The sequence below is a fragment of the Peromyscus eremicus genome, chromosome 1 (genome assembly GCF_949786415.1).
Source record: "Peromyscus eremicus chromosome 1, PerEre_H2_v1, whole genome shotgun sequence".
Taxonomy (NCBI): Eukaryota; Metazoa; Chordata; class Mammalia; order Rodentia; family Cricetidae; genus Peromyscus; species Peromyscus eremicus.
In genome coordinates this window covers 38823632-38841463 of record NC_081416.1, presented here as the reverse complement: position 1 = coordinate 38841463, position 17832 = coordinate 38823632, and the positions used below count along the sequence as shown (strand labels likewise).

General features: G+C 36.6%; 1 protein-coding gene across 2 annotated transcripts in view; it reads right to left on the bottom strand.

Moving 5' to 3' along the window:
• Smc5 (structural maintenance of chromosomes 5) overlaps positions 1-17832 on the bottom strand; it is a 72780-nt gene that overhangs the window by 44805 nt on the left and 10143 nt on the right. For both annotated transcript variants that reach the window (XM_059259668.1, XM_059259676.1), the window contains exons 5-8: positions 15881-16015; positions 13861-14001; positions 11659-11820; positions 8537-8608 (exon numbers count right to left, since the gene is read on the bottom strand). In XM_059259668.1, coding sequence (XP_059115651.1) covers positions 8537-8608; positions 11659-11820; positions 13861-14001; positions 15881-16015 — 510 coding nt within the window. The remainder of the gene's footprint in view (positions 1-8536; positions 8609-11658; positions 11821-13860; positions 14002-15880; positions 16016-17832) is intronic.

Genomic DNA, 17832 nt, shown 5'->3' with positions numbered 1-17832 from the left:
ATCCTGTCTTCTATAGGAAACAGAGAGAAATAAAAGAAAATAACAGAATGTTTATGTACACACACACACATACACATACACACTGAAAATTAAAGAAACAGACAAGAAATCACAGTGTTCAGCCATAAAACTTACAAAATCCAAACCACCCAGGAGAATAAGTGAGCATGTCAGAGTATGAGAATAAGAAATCACTAAACACATGAAAACGTCCAAGCCCATAAGAGAGACAAGAAACTGAGTATACATAAATTCTGTACTCTCAGCATCATGCTACTAAAAATAGTAATAATAATAAAAGAAAGAAAAAAACAGTAGATTGGGCAAAAAACTTGCCAAAAGATCTTTAAACTTGGACCTTAAAAAACAGAAGCACATCTCAATAACTCCTTAATATTTAGATGTTTTCTCAACTGTAACACATTTGCTACCTTCATCTAGCAGACTATCAATACCATCAATAATCACTTCAGTCCCACCACAACTGGTACTGATGCTAAACTTGAGCAGACAGCAAGTTTAAATCTCGCATCTCCAGGTTTTGCTAGATCCTACAACAGTGTTGCTCAATCTCTCTGAATGTACTTTCTTATTCTAGCTGAAACTTGGGTACTTCTGGAAGATACTTCTCTACTGAGCTCTCAAGTAGTTTAGTGCCAAGGGCAGAGGTCCCCTCATGGCAATTGCCTCCTTCCTCCTTTAATTGCACTCTACTTCAGTTTCTTTTAATACCATGGGATCAGACTTGGCTACCCATCATCCTTGTTGCGAATTAACTACTTCCCTCAAAGTTCTCCCTCACTACTTACAGACTGATGACTTGGCACCTGATTCACTGTCTTCTTTAATCCATCATTATGCCTGTGGGTCATGTGACTTCAACCTAAACACAGAAAGTCAATCTTTTTGGTCTCTGTGTTTCTTTACTTCTTTAACTTCAACGATATTTTTCCTTATATTGTAGACAATGTAAATCACCAAAAACCATGCAGCTTCTGAAATCTGTATTTCTGCAAACCTATTCTTTGATAATTACTTCCTTCTCTCCACTATATTCAGCCTGGCATTCCTAGTCTACCTATTCCTTACATCCACAGAGTCCTGTAATCTACTGACCCATTTACTACCATCTCAAGCCATCATCTCCTTTATTTTGCTAGCCAACTGGGTTCCATAACATGCCACTCAATCACTCCCTTGCTAAGACCCATTGATCCTCAACTCATATGTTATACTGGAAAAGAATAAGCTTAATTCTAACTAACTATATGTTTCTGCTATATCTAAGTAACTGAAATAATGTAAAGCATCCTGGAAAACTGGTCTAATTTTACATTTACAGCAATAAAAATGGCAGTCAAAACTACCATTGATACATTCACAGTCTTACGTACAGTCCTCTCATTTCCTCCATTCTTAAGCCTTACTGCTGTCTTGCACTATTAAGAAAGCTCATGTTCTTGTCTCACACTCCATTAAGAGAACAGTTTAAAATCATATCTTACTTTAAACTCATCACATCCGCAGCTTTCATCTTCCACAATGTAAGAACAGCTCCTATAAATACCTAACTCTATCCCCTCCAAGACTACCTCAAATGAGTTTTTCAAATATTTGTAACGAAAGACCTCTGGAAATAATCCCAAGCCACTGCAAGCTGAGTTTTATCAATTATTATTACAATAAATTATCAACAGATGTCCTAGAAAACATATAATCTATGATAAATGCACTTTTAGGAATTTTCCCAAGAGAAGCGAAAGCATTAGGACATACAAAAGTCATACAAGTGCCTGGAGAGGGCTCAGGGGGTAAAGTACTTGCTATGCAGGTATGAGGACCTGAGTTTAGAGCCTGTGCTGGCTGGTTTTTGTCAACTTGACACAGCTCGAGTTATCTGGGAATAGGATCCTCAATTGAGAAAACGCTTCCACAAGATGGGCTGTAGGCAAGTCTGCAGTATATTTATTTTCTTGATTAATGACTGATGTGGGAAGGTCCAGTCCAGTGGGGTAGCCACCCCTGGGCAGACAGTCCTGGGATTTCTAAGAAAGCAGGCTGAGAAAACCATGAGGAGCTAGGCAGTAAGCAGAGTTTCTCATGGGTTTTGCTTCAGTTCCTGTCTCTAGGTTCTTGCCTTGAGTCCTGCCCTAACTTGCTTCAGTGATTGATGTACTGTGACCTGAGAGAGAAACATACTTTTTATTTCCCAAGTTGCTTTTGGTCATGGTCTTTATCATAGCAATAGAAATCTAAGACAGAAGCCCAGAAACATGTACAATCTGCATTTCTGTAATCCCAGTGCTCCTACAGAGGCGGAGACACGAGAATCCCCCGAAATCCATGGGCCAGCCAGCTTAGCACATACAGTGGCCAACAACAAAAGAGACCCTGTCTTCAACAAGATAAAAGGTGAGAGCTGGCTGCTGATGTTGTTTCCTGACCTCCACATGTATATTGTGGCACATGTTTGCCAGCACTCACATATGCACAAAAACAGAGATCTACAAGAATATTTATAGCGAAGTTAGAAGTCTCAAGCTAGAAACTATTTTAAAAGTTTATTAAATGGCAAATAAATTATAATCATAAGAAAACTGGAGAACACACTACACTGAATGAAAATAAAAATACAACGTAACAAAATCTGTACGCTAGAGCTCGAGCAGTGACGAAAGGAGAATGCACATTGCCAAGAGTGTCCACAATGTCTCAGATCAGCAAATTACAGCTCAAGAAGCTTGAAAAGGAGCAAAATAAAACCACAGCAAGCAGTAGAAGAAGAATAAGACAAGAATAAATAGAAAGGAAAAATAGAACAGGAAAGAAAAAAGAAGCAACGAAACTAAATGAAGAGGGGAAATCAGCGAAATTAACAAACTTCTGGCAAGACACTAAAAAGAGAACGGGAGGAAAAAATGGGAAGAAACACAACTTGTCCATGAAATAACACCCGGATCTCACTACAGTCTCTAGGTATGTAATGAAAGATACAAGGGTACACATAAATTTGACAATTTGAACAAAGAAAACCGGCTTGCTTTCTAAACACAAATTACCAAAACCTGTAAGAACATGAAATAGAGGCTATCTGAACAACCTGAAAGCCATGTTCAGGAAATTTAACTCACAATTTTAAATACTTCTAAAATAAATTTCTAGGGAGCCTGCAAGAAGACTCAGCTGGTAATGGTACCCAGCACCAAGCCTAGTAACCTGAGTTCATTTGATTCCCAGAACCCATACAGTGGAAGGAAAGAACTGACTCCAACACATCATCCTTTGACTTCTACAAGCATGATGTGTGGTACAGAGTTCACCCCCACCCTCACATAAATACATTAATATTAAAAACAAAAACAAAACCTCTAGGACCAAGCAGTTTCACTTCAGCATCATGTAAAATGTTTAAAGAAGAATCAACACTAGTCCCATACACGTCCCTTTCAGAAAGTCACTTCCCATTCACTTCAGGAAACTAGTTACTATCTAACACTCAAACATCATAGCGAAAAAGAAACTACAGAAGAACACTATCCTCCATGAACAGAGTAAAAAAATCCATAAACAAAATGTTAGCAATGTCATTCGTGTATGAAAAAGAGATGCACATTTATACACTACGATCAAGTGGTGTTCATGTTAGGGAAGTAGGGCTGATTTACCATTAAAAAACCAACTAATGTAAATCCATCATATAAATAGTGTAAAGAAGAAAATGATACAAATATATCAATAGACAGAAGGGTATTTGACAAAAATTTAACTTCATTCAAAATAAAAATTCTCAGAAACAATCTGTAGAGAAACTTCCTGAATCTTATAAAGTGCATCCTAGTTATAAAAAGTCTATAACATACACACTTAATGGTGGAAATTCAATGCTTCCTAAGATCATGAGACAGTCTGTGTCCAATACATTTACTCAACAGTGCTAGAAATAGTGACCAGTGGAATAAGGCAAGAAAAGAAAACTAAACACAAATCAGAAAAGAAAAACTAAGGCTATCTCTATTTACATGTGACATCCACAGAATCTGGCTGGGGAAGAGACAAAGAGAGAGGGAATAGAAAGATTAAGGTTCAAACCTAACAAAACACAGACGAAATGTGTGCTGTTAATAGGCAATGCTGCTGGAAGGAACAAAACAATCTAAGTAAATGGACGCATACCATGTTCCTAGAGTGGAAGACTCAAAAGAGTAAAAACTTCAATTCTCCCCCAAGGTTTAACACAGTTCCTGTTAAAATCCCAGCAACACTTTTCTGTAGCTATAGAAAAGATTTAGATTTCATCAGGAACAGTGAAATAAGGAACTCCACAACCTTCTTCTCTATAAAACCAATGAATAATGACAAAAACTGTCAAAATTAACTTTAATCAAATGTTTGTAGCAAACTTGGAAATGTCAACTAGCCAAACCAAATCCGCACTGAATCTTGGTAAAAGTGATAAGCTTTGTAATTCTAAACATGCCCAATTCCCAAACCCATCCTCTCTCCCCACTTCTGCCATATTTTTGATAATAACCCACAATAATAGTGAAAGCTAGCAACCCAACTACTTTTGGAGAACTGTCATCTGCTCTGTATGGCAATTTCCTAGAAAACAGTATTCATAAGGCTTGTCTTTATCCAGTCTAACTCACAGCATACCTAGTGCAAAACAACTTTGTTCCTGATCTCACTTGTTAAAAACAATCAGCAGAACTACTGAATATCATAGCTGCTTGAAAAGGGATAAGAATAACATTTGTAGCAAACAACAAGCAAAGCAAAAAATCTTTAAAAAGAGAAACTGGATCTGAGCTGTTCAATTAGGCCTCTGGAAACTTCTGGTGTCCAGAGCGGTACCTATACAAACAGGATTGCGCAAATCCAGGGCGACCTCAGTTTTCACTTGTTTTACCTTGAAGTCTATAAAAACAGGAAGTGAAGGCTGCAACAGATGTGTATATATTTGCAAAATGGAAACGACCCTAAGTTTATTATAATCTAGGCAACACTTATTGAAAGAAAAAAAAAAGACTGGAAATCAACGAACAGTTAGAACATGACTGGACTCAAGTGCTGAGGGCACAGCTCAACACACCCATTCTCCAAACTTGGCACAAACAACGGCTCCAGGCGTTTAAAGAAGTCTGGCAGGTTGTGAAAAGACTAACCCAACAGTGACTTAAAAGCCAGTAAATACTACTTTAAAAACTGAGGAAAGTCACTAGACAATCACCGACATCATCAATGAGGCTGAAGGTAGAGCTCAGAGGTAGAGCACTTTGCCTGGAGTGGGAGCCTAGGTTCAAGCCTTAGTATTACAAACAAGCAGACACTCATCATTGATGAGTAAGAACATCATGCTTTTGTGAAAGGAAGAAAAGTGATTTTTAGACTTGCCACATTTTGTTATCTAAACTGTGCACTTTTGACCAAAAACCAAAAATGGTTAATACATTCTAAGAAATAAGAAAGTTTGGCACCCACACAGGAAAAAAAAAAAAAGTCAACAGAAAAAATATCCAAACAAGCACAGAAACAGAGAAGACTAAAGACTTTATTTAAAACATCTATCTATATTTTACAAACATAAGAAAACCGTACCTATAAGAAACAACAGTTTCCCTGAAGAGACAATATCAATAGATGCAGACACTAAAAACAAGCAATACAAAAGCCAGCCAATTAGAAATTCTGGAACTGAAAGTGTTCTAATCAAAATGAGGTTTTGTTAGAGGGACTCAAAAGCATATCTAAAAAAGCCTACAAAGAATAAGTAAACTAAACAAAATCATCTGAGATTATGCAGTTTGAGAACAAAAAAGAAAAATGAACATATCTGTAGAGACCTATAGTATATCAAACATGCAAAACAGTATTTCAGAAGATGAGGAGACAAAAAGAATACCAGAAGAAACAAATAGCCCCAAGCTTTCCAACTTCACAGAAAACCATTAATCAGAAATAAGATACTCATGAATTCTAAGTAGGATAGACTCAAGTCAAGTCTCATATGGATCCAGATAAATATGAAAACTGAAGACAGGAAGGAGGCTGGAGATGTATCTAAATTGGTAGAGTGATTGTCTAGCATGCATGAAGTCTTGTGTTCTATCCTAAACACTGCATAAACCCAGAGTGGTGGTTCATGCCTATAATCCCAGCACCAGAAACAGGAGAATTCAAAGTTCATGACTTATCTTGGGCTATGTAAATAGTAAGTTAAAAAAAAAAAAAAAGACTTCTCATGTCCAAATTCTCATTAAGATCCTCCTCAAAGGTAAGATAGCTCAGTGAGTAAAACTGCATGCCAACAACTGTAAAGACTTGAATTTGATCCCTGTGGTGGTCTGAATAGGTATGGCCCCATAGACTCATGTGTTTGAGTGCCTGGTTCATAGGGAGTGGCACTATTAGGAGATATATGGCCTTGTTGGAATAAGTGTGGCCTTGTTAGAGAACGTGTGTCACTGTGGAGGCAGGCTTTGAGGTCTCATCTATGCTCAAGCTACACCCAGTGTGACATACAGTTGCTTCTGCTACCTGCAGATCAAGATGTAGACCTCTCAGCTCCTTCTCCAGCACGATGTCAGTCTGCACACCACCATACTTCCCACCATGATAATGGAATAAACCTCTGAACTGTAAGCCAGCCCCAATTAAATGTTTTCCTTTATAAGAGTTGCCATGGTCATGGTGTCTCTTCACAGTAATAAAACCCAAACTAATCACCAAGTCCCACAAGGCAGAAGGACAGAACAGACTCCCACAAGTTGTTCTCTGACCTCTATACACATATCATGGCATATAACACACACATACTCATACATACATCTACACACACACAACACTGAATGAATAAATAAACAAGTAATGTGAAATAACAGAAATAGGAAATTTATTAAGTCAAATAAAAGGCTCCACAAAAACCCTTACCAACATAATGAAACAAGGGAAGGAAAGAATATCATGACTTGAACATAAGGTAGAAGAAATTGGAACACTCAGACAATTGAGAGATTAAAAATAGATGGTACAAACAGAACATTCAACAACTATGGGATATTATGGCAAGTCCAAATCATGATCATAGAAGAATAATTTCATGCCAAAAGCATAGAAAACATTTTCAACAAAACCATAACAGAAAATTTCACAAATCTAAATACAGATACTGATCCAGGTAGAAGGCATTTAGAACTAATTAGAATACTAAATGTATAGAACAAAGAAAGTATATTGAAAGCTGCAAGAGAAAAACATCAGTCACACAGAATGGCAGGCCCACTAGAAAACCAGCATATTTTCCAACAGGCTGGGAGGCTTGGAACAACATTATTTCTAAACTCTGAAAGACAACATGTACCAACAAACTCTACTACACGCAGCTAAACGATATGTCCTATTTTAAGGAAAAAGACAAGCTTTCCACATAACAAATAAACAAAAAATAAAAGACTAACAGAACTTAAGACTAACCGAGCCCCAGAGAAGATACCTGAAGGAACCCTTCAGGCTAAAGAGAAAGACAGCATAGGCGCACTGCTACAGAAAAGAATAAGCCACCACAGAACAGTAGTGAAGTAAACAAGGAACAGGAAAACACCAAACACAAAATCAACAAAATGCCGAGACAGGTCTTCCAATAAAAACTGAATATAATGTTGTCAAGTCCTCAATCAAAAGACCAGAGACTAGTAGACTAGACTGAAAACCAAGATTCAAGGGGTAAAGATGCCAAGCTCAACAACCCATATGGTAGGAGATAACCAAGTCCTACAGGTTTTTTTCTGACCTCTACACACATGCTGTGGGACATGCACATAAACACTAAATAAATAAATGTAATCTTAAAAGTAAAGAACCAGTCTAGTCATAAAGGCTCCATTTAGTGACCTTACAGCAATATAACTAGCATTCTGCATGATGTAGGAAACTATCACCACAATCCACAGCCTAAATTCTATATATGGGAAGCTGGAGTACAGCAGAACCCTGGCTTCACTCCCTACCATTCCTGTCCCTAAAGAAATCTCCTATCTATGGAATTAAAATAGTAAGACTCTTTAAGCAATTTTAACCAAACGATAACACTAAAAATTATAACATTTTAAGCCAGGCATGGTGGTGCATGCCTTTAATTCCAGCTCACAGGAGGCAAAGGCAGGCAGATCTCTGAGGCCAGCCTGATCTACAGAGAGAGTTATAGGACAGCCAGGGATATAGAGAAACCTTGTCTTGAATAAAAAAAAAAAATAGGTAGGTAAGTAGGTAGGTAGATAGATAATAAAAATTACAGCATTTTAAACCAAAATAAAATGTAAAACATATGATATATAGCCACATGAGTAACTTTGAGGAATTTCCCCCAATTATCTTTTGTACATCTACTACACTTACAAATCTTAGTTTCCCTCACAGAGAAACTAACACAATGAGGAGGATTTTGGATAATTCCCAAACAATTACAATAACCATTTGTCCCCACCTGAAAACAAGTTATGGTAACTTAAGGTAATCAACTTTTGGTAGGGAGTCTTACATGTCTATCCTTCCGTTCTATAAGGTCTTGCCTTTGCTTGCATTTCTGAGATGCTTCCTTAATATCATTTGCCTGCAAGATTGAACCAGAAAGGAAAGGTTAATTAAAAACTCAGTTAAGCCAATTATATGGTCCCATCCATCCAAAAATTATGTGAATCAACCCACAACAAAACTTTCCCATATTTTAATTCAAATGAAGTTCATAAGTACCACATAAATTACTAATGGTATAGGAAATCTATAAAGGTTATTCCTATCAATACTAAAAAGTAGGTATAGTAATGCACATGCATACATTTGTTTCTACATATTTGTTTTCCTGTGATATTTTGTCTGACTTTGAAAACAATTTGATGAGACAGTCAGACTAGACATTTTGTTTAACTATATGAAGAAAATAAGACCCAGCAATTATTAAATGACAGCATGAGCATTTACAATGCAGATGTGTATGAATTCAGAGCCAATGGCATTTCTCTATCATTAATGTGCCTCTCTGGAATGTGGAGGAAAAAAGGAATGAAAGTGTTAGAAAAGTTTCTGCTGAAAAGGAGAGGAATAATAATATGGTGAATACAATTAACTATTTATTCCTGTTACATGATTTAGAGGACTAATAATTTTAAAATACACATACGTAGACTGATACAATATGCCACTCCAGAAGCCACAGACACCACTTCAGGAAAAGAATTCTAAAATATTATAGACCATGTACATTTCTACATAAACATGAGCTCATAGTTTTTGAGACTGCCTTAACAGCTGCTGCATTTAGAAACAGAACCCAAACAAGTGTTACATAGGATTCCTTAATTTACTCTAGACATTGTTTTCCACTCCATAAAAAATTTTAAAAGTAATTTAGCAGTAACTTCAGGTGTCACAAAGCAATTATAAATCCATAATTTAATTATAACCAATTACTATTAACATGATTGCCAACTAGTGAGAAGACCTGTCAAAAATGAATCTACAATCTTTTGCTTTAAATTTTTGAATGATCTAGAGTAATGATCAATTACTTGAGTTATCTAATGTACAACAGAAGTACCTGAGTAGACGTCAATACTTTGACTTCAACTACATTAATTTAAATATCCAAAATGGCATGCAAAATTCCAGATCTGCTTATACTGTATCATAGTAACCTCTCACACCCCGCCATCCATGGTTTTGCATCATCAAGTCTACCTGTAGTCAACTACAGCCCAAATACATGAAGTATGAAATTCCAGGAATAAACTATTTGTATGTTCTGTGTGTCATTTTGTAGCTGTGTACCCTTCTAAACAGCATTATGAAGTCTCCAGCTGCCCTGCTACCGAGCCCTTAACATCAATCATACTGTGTGCAGCACGTCCACAAATCAGCTCACCATTCAGCAGCTCTCAGTTAGCAGGCTGACTGCTGAGGGACTGCACTGTTTTTATTCAAATAAGTCTTATTTGCTTAGTAATGGTCCCAACACAAAAAAGTGGTCATGCTGGCAACTAGACATGGCAAGATATAATATGCTTCCTTCAGAAGAAAATGTCACCATTTATAACACATGTGTATGTACACACATAGGAGAGAAAAAATACAGGTTGAACATTCCAAATCTGAAAATGTGGAATCTATACTGCTTCAAAATTCAAAACTTTTTTGTTAAAAAGGTTCATATTTTGGATTTTCACACCATGAATGATAAGTTGGTAAAGTCTATGCAAACACTATAAATTCCAGAAACACTGAATAATAATTTTAAAATAATTTTGCCCTATACAAGGATATTCAAACTACATAGGTTTGGTGTTATTTTCAGTTTTAGGTATCCACTGAAATACAGTGCCCCAGAGCCAGGAGGAAATATTCTACAAGCAGACATCTATTTTCAAAATACCCTCCTGTGATTTTTTTTTTGTTGTTGTTGTTTTTTTTTTTTTTTTTTGGCCAACTTGACACAACCTAGAATTACCTGGAAAGAAGAACCTAAATTGAGAAAATGCCTCCACCTATATTGCCTGTAGACACAACTATAGGGCATTTTCTTGATTAATAACTGATGTAGGCAGGCTCAGCCCATCGAGGTCATATGCTGGGCCATCTCTGGGCAAGTGGTCCTGAGTTGTAGGAGAAAGCATCCAGAGTAAGCCAGTAAGCCGCACTCCTTCATGGTTTCTGCTTGAGTTTGTCTCACTAGGTCCTGTCAACTTCCCTCAGTGACCGATGTAATGTCATGTGAAATAAACCATCTCTGCCCCAAATTGCTTTTGGTCACAGTGTTTTACCACAACAATAGAAACTCTAAGACACCTTTGTGCTGTGGAATAATCCTTCTATACAGTATGAGTATGTATTACTCTGATTGCTTTATTACTGAAGAGGCTGACTGGCCAATAGCTGAACAGGATAAGGTTAGGTGGAAGAGCCAAACTGAGAATGCTGGGAAGAAGGGTGGAGTCAGAGGAGTTGCCAGGAGATGCAGAGGGAGCAAGACATGCTGCAGGACAGGTAAAGCCATGAGCCACGTGGCAATACATAGATTAATATAAATGGGTTCATTTAAGTTGTAAGAACTAGTTAGTAACAAGTCTGAGCTATTGCCCAAACTTTTGTAATGAATACAAACCTCAGTGTGTTTAACTGGGAGCTGCTGGTGGGGCAGAAACTTCTGCTACATCTTTCATCCCTGAAAAGCTAAAATTCACCACCATAAACAATTTAACGTTCTAAAAGTTACATAATACATTCACAGATGGAGTTCAGTGTTTCTAAGAAATATGATGCATCAGTTTGTAACTAAAATAAAACACTTTTTCTCCTGAAGCTAGGTCTCATTCTGTAGCCCATGCTGGCTTCAAAGTCACAGTGATGTTCTTGCCTCAGTAACCCAAGTGCTAAGATACAGACCTGAGCCAATACACCCAGCAATGATCATCTTGGAGTTTCCTTAAAGCAACATTTATCTCCAGTCATAACAAGCTCTTTGAAAATCCTAAATTAATTCCTAAAGAACTTGAAGCTAAAAGCTGCAAGTGAACCCTAGAAAATACTTTCAGACATGAAAAGTATTTTTTCTATTTTAAATAAAACTCCAATAAAAATAAAATAAAATCCAAAGCTGAGCAAAAGCACCTTTTCTTTTATTCGAGTTTCCAAAGTACGACGCTGCCTTTCAATCTCCTCAATTCGACGCGTCATAGGAATTTGCCCTTCTTTAAGTTTTCTGACTTCTTCTTTCACTCGGTCACGAATTAGTTTCACACCTTCATATTCCTGACGCACATTCTCATATTCCTTGCAAATAATTCAAGAAACAGAAATTAATACATTAAGTGTTTTAAATTAACACATACTAAAGTCAAAGTGTAAGTAGAGACTTTCTTTTAATTTATTAATAAAGATTAAGGAGTAAATAAACAAAACACTCTCAATTTTGAAAGGTGAAAAATGGGTCAAAAAACCCCCAAAAGAAATATGTAGTTACCATCTTGACAAAAACAATGTCTGGGCAAAAGAAATGGCTTAGCAGTCCGCTATTGAGCCTGCTGATTTGACATGAGTTAAATTCCTGGGACTCACATGGTGAAAGGAGATAAGGACCTCCTACAAAAAGAGATGTCATCCCACAGAAATCAGCTAAACATTTGTTGAATAACAAGAAAAGAGAATGCTAAAATAGATACTATAATAAGAGTGAATGGGGGTTGGGAAGGCTGGAGAGATGGCTAAGCAGTTAGTGCTTTCTGATCAGAAGACCCAGTGCATACACGAGGCAGTTCAAACCTACCTACCACTCCAGTTCTAAAGGATCAAATGTCTTCTGGCTTCCTCAGGTACAGCACTTACGTGCATACCCTTTCCCTCAATTAAAAGTGAAAAAGTAAATGAAATAAAGCAAAGGGGGAAAAAAACTACAAATTTTAAATTAAAAAAATTAAAATCAATATCTTAAAGAAGGAACCAGAGGTGGGCAGTGGTAGCGCACACCTTTAATCCCAGCACTTGGGAGGCAGAGCCAGGCAGATCTCTGAGTTTGAGGCCAGCCTGGTCTGCAGAGCGAGATCCAGGACAGGCACCAAAGCTACACAGAGAAACCTTGTCTTGAAAAACAAAACAAACAAACAAACAAACAAAAAAGGAACCAAAAGACTTCAAAAGGTCGAGTGAAAGAATAATAATTAACAGGAAAAAATGCAATAAAAAGGTACAGAAAGGAAAAAGTTTAAGAATAATGGATCTGCAAAACCTGGTTGGAAGTAAGAGTGCCAAAAATATACAGCCATACATTATTTTCACACTAATAATTATTTCAACTGAAAACATGGAACCAACCCAAGGAAAATTAATTTTTCTACCCATTAAGTAATGTTATCAAGGGAATTCACTATTTTAAACTTGTCATGGGTAATATATCTGTATCATATTATAAACAGAAAAAAAAAAGCAGAGTCAGGAAAATTACGACGTATGAGAAGACAAGATACTTTAGTTACACGTGGCCTAGCTCCACTAAATTCTTAATGACCTTACTGGGACATGGACACTCAGTGGCACTGAGGATGGCTCATAGGACATCAAGCAAACTAGGTAAGCACTGTGGTACTGAACGATGGCCCTTGCTCCCCAAATTTAACTTTTAATATGAATAAACACTTTAGATCATTTTAAATTAAGGGAAAAAAAGCAAAGTCCTGTTAAGGACTAAAACCTGAAATTAACATCAGTGACTCAATCAACTATCTGCTATGTGGTAATTAGTATCTATCAAATAAAGAACTAGAAAAATACTTAGGTATAACATGTAATATAAAACTTTAAAAGTAGTAGCTAACTTGAATACAAAATGAGTGCCTACTTACAAAGATGTACTTTAGAAGTACTAAGACACTGCATTCACTAGTTTTCTTTTGTTTTTTGTCAACTTCATACAAGCTAGTGTCATCTGAGAAGGAACCTTAATTGAAAAACTGCCTCCATCAGACTGGCCTACAGTTTTTTAAATTATAATTGCTGTGGTAGGGCCCAGCCTACTGTGGGTGGTGCCATCCCCAGGACAGGTAGCTCTGGGGATATAAGAAAGCAGGCTGAGCAAGACATGGGGAACAAGCCAGTAAGCACCATTCCTCCATGGTCTCTGATTCCATTCCTGTCTTTAGGTCCTGCTTAGTGTTCTTGCCCAGACATCCCTTCAAAATAGACCATGATTATAAGCTGAAATAAAATCATCTCTAAGTTCCTTTTGGTCATAGTGTTTATCACAGCAATAGAAAGCAACAACCTAAGACAGTTGAGGAGTCACCTATTTTTTTTTAATCTCAGATAATTAACACTTACCACCCATGGTCTTTTTGCTTCAAGCATCTCAATTAAATCTAAATGTCGCTTTCGTTCATAGTATCTTTCCACATCTTGTTTGTATCTTTCATTTCTCTGAACCATTTTCTCTAGGTATTCAGTCTTCTCTTTGCAAGAAGTCTAAAATAAGTATTTGTTGACAGTTAGTTTAAATGAAAAACAAAAACAGAACAACATGACAAGTCGAATTTTTTAACAATGATATAATCAAAATTTCACAAAAACAATCCTGTTAGTGAGGTTAGGAAGAATGCTTGCCTAGAAGGCATGTAGTTCTGGATCTTATCCCTAGCATTGCTCAAAACCAGCCTAGTGATACACACCTGTAACCCCAGTGCTGAGGAGGTAGAGGCAAGAGCATCAGATGTTCAAGGTCGTTCTCAACTACACAGAGTTAAAGACCGGCCTAGGCTACGGAAGATCCTGTCTAAAAACAACAGAAAAAGCCAGACGGTGGTGGCGCATGCCTTTAATCACAGCACTTGGGAAGCAGAGCCAGGTGGATCTTTGTGAGTTCGAGGCCAGCCTGGTCTACAGAGCGAGATCCAGGAAAGGCGCAAAGCTACACAGAGAAACCCCGTCTTGAAAAACTAAAAAACAAAAACAAAAACAAAAACAAAAAAACCAAAAACAAACAAACCAGAAAAAAAAAATCAGGTGAAAGTAACACTCATGAAGAAATATTCTGGTTCAAGGCTCTAAAATACATTAGTCATGTAACTGTGAGGAAGCCCTGTCAACATCGCTAAGCCTAGGGCTTTGCCTAAAGATAAAAGAAGCAATTCACTCAATACAGGTTAAGTGTCCTTTATTTGAAAAGTATAATGCTAAAAATATTTCTACTTTTGAAATGTATCAGATTATGGAATATGTGCATGGGTGTTACTACCAGTTAAGCATCTGTAATCTGAAGCTCCAAAATGTTCCTAAACTGAAGCTTTGTAGACCCACATATGACATTCATAATTTGGAGTTTGAAGCATTTTAGATTTTAGTCCAATCTGCCCAGATGAAAGCTTAATAAAAGCTATAAAAAAGGGCATGTAAATGCAAAGTAATATTAGGATAGTATTCATGAACGCTTAGGACTTAAGGACTTTGAGATGACAGAAAGCTAAAATTAAATCTTTCTACTGCATTATTAACAAGCACAAAGATGCACTGAAAAGCCTAGGGGAAAAAGTACATCCTTTCAGTGGGTGGGAGGTAACTTAGAAATGTATTTCAGGTGGAAGTATTACATTGATGCAAACTAAGACAAAAGAATTGAAGGAGTACCAGACACAGAACTGAATAATCACAAAAATCTTGGACCAATTCCTTTTGAATTAAGACAACAAAATTAATGCTTTATTACAATAAAATATTTATCACGTATAGGTAGTTGTACTTATAAAGAAGGTATATTTTGTTTTCTTAATTATAAAAATATACTGCCTTAAGATCTAAGGATCTAGAACTAGATTCATTAACTCACCGATCTTTAAAAATGATAGGTAGTACTTATTAAAGGTAAAAATGAAAAATTAACTCTTCAGCTAATATTCTACAGACTTCAGCTAATTCTTTAATTTTGCTTATAAAGTCTATCTTCATTTGACTTAAGAAAAAACAATATCCCAAAGGACATCAACAGAAGTGTTTTTAAACACCACCTCCTCATCTTCTGTAATGCTCAAAACCTTACACAGTGCCTGACACAGGACAGGTATTTAATGGGTACCAAATGAGAGAAAAATGTACCTTTGTATGAGAAAGTTCCTTAAAAACTCAACTGGTAACATGTATTTACTGAAACAGTCAACTATTTCAAATTTCATAAACTCAAAATCACTCTCATTTTCTACTATCAGTTGAAGTAAGAAATATAAGCTTGGGTGAAAAAACTCAACCACAACTATGAATTTACTAAACATATAGAAATACTACCCCTTCTTGCACATTTTGAGACACAGAATCAGTAAATGACAACAGAGATGAGTTGTCTACTTCTAAATACCTCTAGCTGCTTCTCCTTCTCTCTGAAGTTTTTGAGTTCGCAGTGGTATCTGTGCATCTCTGGAGGGCCAATTGACTTCTCAGTAGCTTCAAGTAGTTCAATTTTGCTGAGTTTAGCAAATTCCCCTACTTTGTCCTACAGCACCAAAATGAAGTATCAGCAACTATCATCCATAAACACCTTTAAAATGTATTAAATTTACCAAGATGGGGCTCATTTAAAAACAAATCTTGAGATGTGAATCTTCTTATAATCTTTTAGGTACTCACTGTCTTTCAAAAATGATAGCATGTTTTTTATAATCTTTAAAAACTGTCTTTGTCACTCTTCCTGGGTAGAAATGTTTATACAATTAAGCAAGTTTGAAATAGAAGGAAACAGTCTTCCAGACTGAAATGATCACTAACACCTACAGAACGGGGAACAATTTAAAATATCTTTTTCTGGAGATAGTGTGACATGAACAGATAAATAGAAAACTTTCAAATTTTAAGTCTGCATTTAAACTGGACTTACTGAATCAAATCATCATTACGTTTGTGAAGAAAATAAGCTATAGCTTAGTCACTAAGCAACATTAAAATAAAAGATACCTGACTATAATTTTAAATGTAGATTAACAGAACTTCTAAACAGGTCTTAAAATTTTTCTTTTATATCATCTATATATGTGTGTGTATCTATGTGTGGGTTTGTACATGTGAGTGCAATGTCCTAGGAGTCAAGGTGGTGGCATCAGATCCACTAGAGTTGGAATTACAGGCAGTTGTAAACTGCCATATGTGGGTGCTGGGAACCAAATTTGGGTCCTGTGAAAGACCAGCATATTTTATTATTAATGAACAAAAAATATTACTAGACTTTAGAAAGTACACCTACATATGAAAGAATTTTATCTTAACCAATATTTCATACAAATGTATTAAAATTTGTTCATTAAGCTGAGCATGGTGGCACATGCCTTTAATCCCAAGACTCAAGAGGCAGAGGCAAGCAGATCTCTGAGTTCAAGGCCAGCTAGAGCAAGTTCCAGGACAGTGAGGGCTACAGGGAAATCCTATCTTGAAAAACAAAACAACAAAAAGTAGTTCATTAACTGTGGCTTCTCAGGATCACCACACTTAATGCATGGCAGCCACAAACCAACTAATATATATATTTTAAATTATTTATTTTTATTTTATGTGCATTGGTGTTTTGCCTGAACTATGTCTATGTGAGGGTGTCAGATCCTGGAGTTACTGACAATTGTTAGCTGCCATGGGGGTGGTGGGAACTGAACTCAGGTCTTCAGGAAGAGCAGTCAGTGCTCTTAACCTCTGAGTCATCTCTCCAACCTCGAGCCAGTTAACATTCTAACTGGAAGTAGTTTGTGAATCCCAACCCCTAATTGAGGAGCTATGAACAGTTAAGTTGCTGGCTTCTGGGAGAGGGATAATTGGTTTTCTTTATGGGTGTGGCTCCTGGTATATTAACCAGTGCATGGCTCAAATCAAGGAGTATATGGACAGCATAAATTGGAGTCCATGGGTTATTACAAAAAAATTTAAAATGACACAAAATTGGGAGTAGATAGGGAGGTGGAGGTAGGTGGGTCTTAAAAGAGTTAAGGGGAGTAAATAGAGGGAAACTATGATCAAAATACATTGTATGAAGTTTCAAAGACTTACAAAAATATTTTTAAGAAATTGTTCCTTGAAAAATGTCAAATTTGCAAATGAAGTACTGTATCTACTCTGTATTTGAAGTACCTTTTTTATGGGCTGGGGAGATGGCTCAGTGGATAAAGTACTTTCAAGTACGGGAATAGGAGTTTGGATCTCTAGTACCCAGCATAGCAACCTGCCTGTAATCCTACTGTTATGGCAAAGACATGGAATCTTCTAGTCAAACTGGTGAGCTCCTGGTTCTGACCATGTCTTAGTAAATAAGTGGAGAGGGAGTGAGGAAAG